Source organism: Suncus etruscus, chromosome 10 (genome assembly GCF_024139225.1).
Source record: "Suncus etruscus isolate mSunEtr1 chromosome 10, mSunEtr1.pri.cur, whole genome shotgun sequence".
In the NCBI taxonomy this organism is placed as follows: Eukaryota; Metazoa; Chordata; class Mammalia; order Eulipotyphla; family Soricidae; genus Suncus; species Suncus etruscus.
Genome location: NC_064857.1, coordinates 17,416,364 through 17,425,870, shown reverse-complemented (window position 1 = coordinate 17,425,870; position 9,507 = coordinate 17,416,364). Strand labels below are relative to the sequence as shown.

Genomic DNA, 9,507 nt, shown 5'->3' with positions numbered 1-9,507 from the left:
CTTAGATCTCACCTCTGCCAACTCTAGAGAGGAACCTAATGTAAACGAGGGCTCTCCCCCTAAGCCAATGCAATGTGAATCCTGGCCGAAGTCAGCAGTAGGTCAGATGGATTCAGGGCCTCTCCTGGCCTGTACACACAGAAGACAGATAAGAGTCTACTTTCTTGGCTAAAGCTGATCATCTGATTTGTCAACGCTTTGTTCGAAAATATAAAAATTCAATGTAATACCCTGCCCTCCCCCAAAAAGAATATTATTTATACAACATCTTAATTATCAAAATATTAACAAACCAGCATCATGTTAACATCAAGCATAGTGGTTCGGAAGAAACCTCAAAAAAAAAAAAATTGGAACTACATACACAAGAAGAAAAACACTACATGTAGAAATTCCCAAAAACGCCACGGCAAAAAAAAAAAAAAAAAAAAATCATTCTTTGACAGGTTTACAAAGCAAATCAGGCACAGTACCAACCTAGCAGCAAGGGTTGGTTAATACTATCTCAATGTAATGTCTGGAACAAAAATTGAAGGAATGCTAATACATGGCATGATAAAAAAAAAAATTAAAAAAGAAGTAAACCAACAAAACCACCAACCTTCCGTTCCCGTCTGGAAACAAAATTCATCTGCGAATGTACCTTTTTTGACTTTGACTGATGACTTTTCAAGGTGATGGATGGATGGTGCCTCCCCCCAGAACCCACCACCAGCTCAGCTGGGGTTTAGTTTAAGCTTTTCCTCCCCTCATCCCTTTACAGCATCAGTTCTTTTAAAAGGCTCCAATCTCGGTTCCCCAAGGTCTATAGGGCTTGCCGAGGCCTGTGGCCGCCTGTGTGGGTGCAGAAGGGCTGAGGGCATTGGGAGAGAGCAGGTGGAAGGACCCCAAAGAGAAGGGGAAGGAGAGGAGGGGAGGGGAGAGTTTGGAGGCCCGCAGTGACCACGGGCAGCACCGCTCCCCAGGCCGCCGCTAGGAGGCGCTCGCAGAGCGGGCCGGCTCCGGGTGGGCTGGGGCCAACCTGGCCTGGTGGGGGGGTTCCGTGGGCGACGCGGGCGGTGCCGTTCTGGGGGAGCAGCAGGGGGTGCGCGACGTGCGGGTGATGTCCAAAGGAGCTGCCCCAAGGGATGGGTCCAAGGCCTGGGTGGGCACCGCTGGCAGCTTCCCGCTGGGAGGCATAGTTGTTCAGATGGGATACCAGTCGCACACGCAGGGGGTCGTTGGCATCCAGTCCTTCGATGATGCTCAGGTACCTGGCCACTTCTGCCAGGCATTCCCGGAACCCCAAACTCCTATAGTCCATAGCCAGAGCGTGGGCATCAAAATAACCTGAGAAAAAAAGAAAAAAGAAAAAAATTATTCAATTCATAATTAATTGAGATCATGTATTTCAATAAAATAATGTTACAAAAGAAAAAAAATTAAAAACTTCAGGGATTTTACTCATTTCCCATATTTCTGACATCCAGGAGGGGAGCCCTTCCTTGGCAAATATTTACCTACATCCTTAAAAAATTAATAATAATACGTCCTTTAAAAAAAAAAAGAAGGGGCTGGCGAGGTGGTGCTAGAGGTAAGGTGTCTGCCTTGCAAGTGCTAGCCAAGGAAGGACCGTGGTTTGATCCCCCGGCGTCCCATATGGTCCCCCCCAAGCCAGGGGCAATTTCTGGTGTTTAGCCAGGAGTAACCCCTGAGCATCAAACGGGTGTAGCCCGAAAAACCAAAAAAATTAAATTAAATTAAAAAAAATAAATGGCACAAGCGGTAGGGCAACTGTCCTGCACACGCTAGCCTAGGACGGACCGTGGTTCGATTCCCCCGGTGTCTCATCACACCCCAAGCTAGGTGTGATTTCTGAGCGCATAGCCAGAAGTAACCACTGAGTGTCACCGGGTGTGGCCAAAAATCAAAAACAAAGATAATAATAATTAATAATAACAGGGGCCAGAGATATAGCACAGTGGTAGGGCGTTTGTCTTGCACAAGGCCAATCCAGGAGACGGTGGTCTGAATCCCGGCATCCCATATGGTCCCCTGAGCCTGCCAGGAGCAATTTCTGAGCACAGAGCCAGGAGTGACCCCTGAGCACCACCAGGTGTGGCCCATAAACTAAAATAATAATAACAACAACAACAACAACAACAACAATAAAAAAGAAAAAGAAAGCCTAGCTGGGTGCTTGTGAAAGTCCAAATAGTTGGGAATTGGCCCAAATCTTTGCATTCATCACCATGAGAAGTATGTGGAAGCTAATGCAAGTTCAAAGACCAATTAGAAGCTGCCGAGCAGAAACTGGAATTATAGCCTAGGAGCAGATGAAACTAGGTTCATTCCTTTAATGTTTCCCCCTCAACAACAACCAAAATACATCAAGGACGGAGAAACCACAGAGCAGGGAAATTCATTAGACACACAGATGTAAGTTATCATCATAGAGCTTTTAGGCACTTGGTCCTCAGTAAAGCATTTTCCGGCTGGAGACAGACACACAGACCCTTGGTCTCCCACTTTCTGCTGTGGTTTGGTTTTCTTTTTTTCTACTCGACCACAACAGGTTGGCTTCCTGGGGGAATCAGTAGCAGCTTTTTTCCCCAAAAATTCCATATATGAAATTAAGACCATGTTCCCCCCCAAAAGACCTTCTTTAAAATGGCAATAAACAAATGTGATGAAAAGCCACTCCAATTTGAATTGGGGCTGTCACAATTTTTGGGAGCTTGACACATGCAAGGCAAAAGCCCTACTACCTGCACCACCGCTCCGGCTTCCCCATGTGTGTTTTTAAATGCACTGACAGTCCATCGTCCATCACCTCCGGAGCATACTAATAAAAATAAGCAGCCACTGGGCCAATCCTGACCTCTTGGAGCTGCACATTCAACCCGACTCCCGTCCCTCCCTGGCCCAGGAGAAACCAGGGGTACCTTTCCCTCCAGCAGTGTGCAACATCTTCAGGTGATCCACCGTCATCTGCAGGATTTCAGCCTTTTCCAGCTTTGCAGATCCCTGCAAAAGTAAATGGCAGGAGAGTGACTTGGCACCAAAGCAATTCCGGAATGCTTAAAATGGGGGTGCGTAGACATGCATGCACCTATGTGTATGTATGTATATATATATTTAACCAACACCTGGTAAACCATTAAAGTAAAAATGTTTTGAAGGAAAATATATTTTGGAATCAGCTCGACTCTCCAGGGCTATGTGGCAAGCCAGGCTCTAGAGGTCCCCATGACTGAAGGGAAGGATCCAGAGTGGCCACGGCGGGCAGCTGTGCCCTGGGCTCTGGCTCCCTCCTCGCCCCCTTACCTGCTTCTCGAAGGCGCTGGGCACCAGGCGGCGCAGCTCAGACAAGCTGTTATTGATCCGGTCTCGGCGGCGCTTCTCGATGATCTATAGGGAGCAGACAAAGCAAAGGAAGATGTTCCCATCACCACGGTGAATTCCAAGGGGGGGGGGAGAGTGAGAGAGAGAGACAGAGACAGAGAGACAGAGGGAGGGAGGCAGGGAAGGAGGGAAGAAGGGAAGGAGGGAGGGAGGGATGTGGGAGACAGAAGAGAGACAGAAAACGGAAGAGAGAGAAAGAGGAGACAGAAGAGAGATAGAGGAAACAGGAGACGAGAGAAAGAGAAGAGAGGAGACAGAAGAGAGAAATAGAAAGAAAGGAGACAGGAGAGAAGAGAGAGATAGAGAGACAGGAGACAGAAGAGAGAGACAAAAAGGAGACAGGAGAGAAAAGAGAAAGACAGAAAGAGGAGACTGGAGATAGAGAGAGGAGACAGGAGACAGAAGAGAGAAGAGAGAGGAGACACAGAGACAGACAGACAGAGACAGGAGAGAGGAAAGACAGGAGAGAGAGGAGACAGACAGAGACAGAGCGGAGACAGGAGAGGGAGGAGAGAGGACAGGAGAGAGAGAGAGAGAGAGAGAGAGAGAGAGAGAGAGAGAGAGAGAGAGAGAAGTGAACGAGATACTAAAAACATCCAAAGCACACTCCCTAAGGAGACTTACCCCTCTGCGTCTTTTCCTGGCCAAGATCTGAGAAGACGTCGTTGGGGACATGGACCCCAGGGCTGAACTCAAGTTTCTAAATTGGAGGGGGCACCCCCAAAAAGCAGAAAAAGCAAAAACGAAATCACAGTTAATCAAGGAGAAGCGACCGCTCTGCGTGGGGGTCCACACTCAGCCCCCCCTGAGGCCCTCCTGGCTGCCTGACAGTCTCGGTAGGCCTGGGGAGGGGATCAGCCAGGGGGTCCCCAGGGTGGTCGCCCACCCACCCCCTCGCTCTCACTCTCCTGTCTCCTCTCTTTTCTCTCCTCTCTCTCCCTCTCTCATGTCTTCTCTCTCCTGTCTGTCTCTGTCTCCCCTCTCTCTCCTGTCTCCAGTCTTCTCTCTGTTCTCTCCCTCTCATGTCCTCTCTTCTCTCTCTCTCTCCTGTCTTCTGTCTCCTCTCTTTTCTCCAGTCTCCTCTCTCTCTTTCTCCCTGTCTCTCTCTCCTGTCTCCAGTTCTGTCTCCTTTTCTCTCTCATGTCCTCTCTCTGGTCTCTCTCTTCTGTCTTCTGTCTCCTTTCTCTCCCTGTCTCTGTCTCTCTCCTCCTGTCTCTCTGTATGTCTCTATCTCTCCGTTTCCTCTCTTTCTTCTCTGTCTCTCTCTGTATGTCTCTATCTCTGTTCTCCCTGTCTCTCCTCTCTCTCCTGTCTTCTCTCTCCTCTTCTCCTCTCTCTCCTGTCTCCAGTTCTGTCTACTCTCTTCTGTCTCTCCTCTCTCTTTTCTCTGTCTCTCTCCTGTCTCCAGTTCTGTCTCCTCTTCTCTCTCCCTCTCATGTCCTCTCTTGTCTCTCTCTCTTCTGTCTCCTCTCTCTCCCTGTCTCTCTCTCTGTTTCCTCTCTTTCTTCTCTCTGTATGTCTCTATCTGTTTTCCCTGTTCTGTGTCTCTCCTCTCTCCTGTCTTCTCTCTTTTCTCTCTCCTCTCTCCTGTCTTCTCTCTCCTCTCTTCTCCTCTCTCTCCTGTCTCCAGTTGTCTCCTCTCTTCTGTCTCTGTCTCCTCTTTTCTCTGTCTCTTTCTCTATCTCTCTGTTCTCTCTCTTGTCTCCTCTCCTGTTTCCTCTCTTTTCTATCTCCTCTCTGTCTCTGTCTCTCCTGTCTCCTCTTTCTCTGTCTCTCTCTTCTCTCCTGTCCCCTCTCTGTCTCTCTTCTGTCTTCTGCCTCCTCTCTCCTCTCTGTCTCTGTCTCTCTGTCTCTGTCTCTCTCACCCGCTCTCGTCCGCGCTCTCCTTCTCCACCTCCACCTCGACGGGCTCGTCCAGCTCGCTGTCGGACGAGCTGGACTCGACGTGGGCGCGCTTCATGCCGCCGCCGCCGCCTCTGGGGGAACCTCTCCAGGCACGAAAGGGTTAACGCCGGAGTCCCGCAGCGCCCCGCACTCCCCGCGCCCGCTCCCGCGCTCGCTCCGGCTGCGGCTCCAGCTCCGGGCCACACTCAGCCATCGCTTTCCCACGCTGCGCCCTTCCCAGGACCGGGGCGGGGCGAGGGCGGGGCTGAGAGGAAGGCGGGGCGAGGAGGCGGTGTCGCCCGGGCAACAGCGCCGCATCGACCAGTGAGAATCCTCTCCGCGGTGATTGGCAGCCGCTCGGGGGCGGGGAGCTAAGAAGGGGGCGTGGCACGGGGGCGGTGTCGCCCGGGCAACAGAGCCTCCTCGACCAATGAGAATCCTCTCCGCGGTGATTGGCAGCCACTCGGGAGGCCGTGGAGGGGAAATAAACGGGAAGCTAAGAGGGGGCGTGGCAAGGGTGTCGCCCGGGCAACAGCGTCGAGGCGACCAATGAAATTCCTCTCCGCGTTGATTGACAACCTCTTGGGAGGTGGGAGGGGAAAACAGAAAGCTAAGAAAGAGCGGGGGAAATGGGCGGTGTCGCCCGGACAACATCGCAGAGGCGACCAATAAGAGTCCTCTCCGCGCTGATTGGCAGCCGCTCGGGAGACGAGTGGGGGTGTGGGTTGGGGAAAACCTGGGAGCTAAAAGGGGGCGGGGAGATGAGCGGCGTCGCCCGGGCAACAACGCCGCGTTGACCAATGAGACTCCTCCCCGAGCTAAGAGAAGGCGGGGAGGTGGGCCGCGTTGACCAATGAGACTCCTCTCCGAGATTACTGACAGGAGAGGGCGGGGCTTCGAGAAGGCGCGAACTCCGCCTTTTGCTTTCTGCTCAGAGCGGCGGCGCGCCGTCTGCCTGGCGGGGGCAGGAGGCGGCGGCGGCGGCGGCGGCGGCGGCGGGGAGGCCGCCCTGGGCCTGGCCTCGCGCCAGGGCCGCGCCTGCAGCGCCGCACGCGCCGAGGGCCGTGGGAAAGCGGCGGCGGCGGCGCCGGGGCCGCCAGCCAATGCCCGGCGGCGGCGGCCGGTGAAGGGAGAAGAATGGGCCGGGTGTGAGCCCGGCAGCCGGGCCTCAGGCGCCTGGGGGGGCGCGGGGGGGAGGGCGCTTGTGCAGCCGCAGCCCCGCAGCCAGGGGCCTCTCCTGCAGCAGGCCTGGCTCCTGGGGTGCCTGCTGCCCAGCACCCACCCGCCCATGCACACCCCAGGGTGCTCCTCCGCTTCCCTCCCTCTAAGGCCCAGTATTTTTTTCAGACACTCTTTTGTGCAAAGGCACATTTTCTTCTTTTTTTTTTTTTAAGTTTAATACTTGTGTATTTTATTTTATTTTTATTTTGTTTCTGAGTTTTGGGGCCACACCCGAGAACTCGCACTCAGGGGTTACTCCTGGCTCTGCAACTCGGAAATGGCTCCCTCCTGGCTTGAGGAGATCCTATGGGACGCCGCAGGGTGGGCTCCATGCACTTGACTTCTCTCTCGAAGGCCGTGTTTTGTTTTGGTTTTTTATCTGTGTGTGTGTGTGTGTGTTTGTGCAAAGGCACACTTTTCTTTTAGTGCTATGCTTGTGTATTTTGTTTTATTATTTATTTTTGGTTTGCTGGGCCACACCCAATGACTCTTACTCAGGGCTTACTCCTGGCTCTGTGCTTAGAAATCGCTCCTGACTTGGAGGACCATATGGGACGCCAGGGGATCGTCCTAGGCTAGCACTGGCAAGGCACCTGCCTTATCGCTTCACACCACCGCCCTGGCCCCAAAGGCACACTTTTTTTTTTCATGAAAAAAAAAAAAGAAAAGAAATCTTTTATATTATTATTTAAACACCTTGATTACATACATGATTGAGTTTGGGTTTCAGTCATGTAAAGAACACCACCCATCACCAGTGCAACATTCCCATCACCAATGTCCCAAATCTCCCTCCTCCCCACCCGACCCCCACCTGTACTCTAAACAGGCTCTCCATTTCCCTCATACATTCTCATTATTAGGACAGTTCAAAATGTAGTTATTTCTCTAACTAAACTCATCACTCTTTGTGGTGAGCTTCCTGAGGTGAGCTGGAACTTCCAGCTCTTTTCTCTTTTGTGTCTGAAAATTATTATTGCAAGAATGTCTTTCATAAGAAAAGAAATCTTGAGGCACACCACCATTAGAAAATGTTAAAAAGGGGTCAGAGAGATAGCATGGAGATAGATAGGGTGTTTGTCTTGCATGCTGAAGGACAAAGGTTCGAATCCCGGCATCCCCTATGGTCCCCCAAGCCTGCCAGGAGCGATTTCTGAGTATAGAGCCAGGAGTGGCCCCTGAGCACTGCCGGGTGTGACCCAAACCCCCCCCCCAAAAAAAAGAAAATGTTAAAAAAAATTTAACTCTGTGCCTATATTGATTCTATATAAAGTAATTCTGTTGACTAGGAATCAAGTAAACACCAAGCAATGCTTTTATAATGACTTTATTATGAAATCATAAAGTCTTTTATCATCGTTCCTATTTCTGTTCATTCCTTAGGGCAAAACCTAGGTCTCTGTGGCTGAACGCAAAGCTGATATTCTGGCAGGAATGGGAGAAAGGCACACACATAGCTCTTCCTCAACAGCTCTCCGTCTCTCTCTGTCTTTAGTTTTTATAGCAATCATTAGAATCTAATGATTGGTCTATTTGTGAGCCGAAGTCACATGTTATGGATGAAATTGGAATTTTTCCTAAGGCATACCACACAATGTCTCAAGGCACACTAGTGGAAAAGAGCAGATATATCTTTGGGGATCGGCTTGGGGGGATGTTGCAGTGTTGTATTTTGGGGGCTTGGGGGGTTTTTTGTTTTTGTTTTTTTTTTTTAGCTCCTTTGCATGGAGGCCGCAGCCACTTGGCCCTGGATGTGATACTGTGTGGCGCTGCTTGCAAAGCCGCCCTCACAGCAGAACACACGTCCCAGTCTGTCCAACTTGGGGGGTGTTTTGTTGTTGTTTTGGGTCCACACCTGGCAGTGCTCAGGATTGATTCCTGACTTTGCTTCACTCAGGAATTATGGGATGCCAGGGATCAAAATGGGTCATCAGCATACAAGGCAAGCATCCTACAGGTTGTACTATTGCTCTAGCCCCAGAAGTAATCATCTTTTTTGTTTGTTTTTTGTTTGGGGTCATACCCAGCAGTGTTCAGGGTTACTCCTGGCTCTGCACTCAGAAGTCACTCCTGGCAGGCACAGGGAGCCATATGGGATGCTGGGAATCGAACCAAGGTCCGTCCTGTTTTGGCCTGTGCAAGGCAAATGTCCTACCAATGTGCTGTTGTTCCGGACTCTTGTTTGTTTATTTTGAGGCCACACCCAGCAGCACTCAGCACTTTCTTCTGGCTCTGCACTCAGAAATCATTCCTGGCTGGCTCTGGGAACCAAATGAGTTGCTGGGAATCGAACCTGTGTCTGCCATGTGAAAGGCAAATAAAGGCCCTACTATGCTATCGCTTTGACTCCAGTAGTAATATTTTAATGTGAGAAAGAAACAGCATTTCTTGTGAAAAACCTTTGATGATTTTGAGTAGTGCCGAAATCCAAGCACCAGTTATTCATCATTAGCGAAAGTTGCACTTCTTGAATTTCTTGTTACAGACTATCCCCTCACCATATAGATGCTAGAAATCAGTGCATAAATAAGTGGCCAATTTAGAGAGCTCAGAGATGGTTCTTCTATGAGAAGGTAATCAGAAACTGCAGGTTAAATTTGTCCTACCCAGGTCAAAGAGAATTTTGACTGGGTACTACTTTTTTTCTCTGTTGGCTTCCTCCGGATGCTTTGTCCCATGAGCCAAATTGGCATTGTGTATGGCAAGCTACACAAAATTGCAGCCTCTACTATAACTCTCATAATTTAGGTAAACTAGAAGACTGGCTATTTCAGAGGAACAGTTTCATTAGAAACCCAGCAAGCAACAGTGGTTTAGTTTGAAAAGAGCTCGGTGTAAACAAGGAGGTGAAAAGAACTCCGGGATAGATTTTGAGTCTCAGTAGAAAGAGGTAGGACCAGAAGCTAAAGTTGCTGTTGGTATGATAATCTTAGTAGGGAAAACTACTGTGAATCAGGATCCAGGTAACACCATGATACATAATAGAGTTGCGACAGTCTTTAACAGCCCCCACCATCT

At 50.2% G+C, this 9,507-nt stretch overlaps 1 protein-coding gene across 1 annotated transcript; it reads right to left on the bottom strand.

Annotated features, from left to right (window-relative positions):
* Nucleotides 1-568: 568 nt before the first annotated feature.
* HEY1 (hes related family bHLH transcription factor with YRPW motif 1) lies at nt 569-5,468 on the bottom strand. Its single transcript, XM_049782029.1, is given in 9 exon segments — nt 569-933; nt 935-961; nt 963-998; nt 1,000-1,060; nt 1,062-1,329; nt 2,925-3,006; nt 3,307-3,390; nt 4,009-4,084; nt 5,250-5,468. Coding segments are annotated over 9 exon segments (888 nt in total). The 5' UTR covers nt 5,345-5,468; the 3' UTR covers nt 569-774.
* Between the last annotated feature and the right edge of the window lie 4,039 nt (nt 5,469-9,507).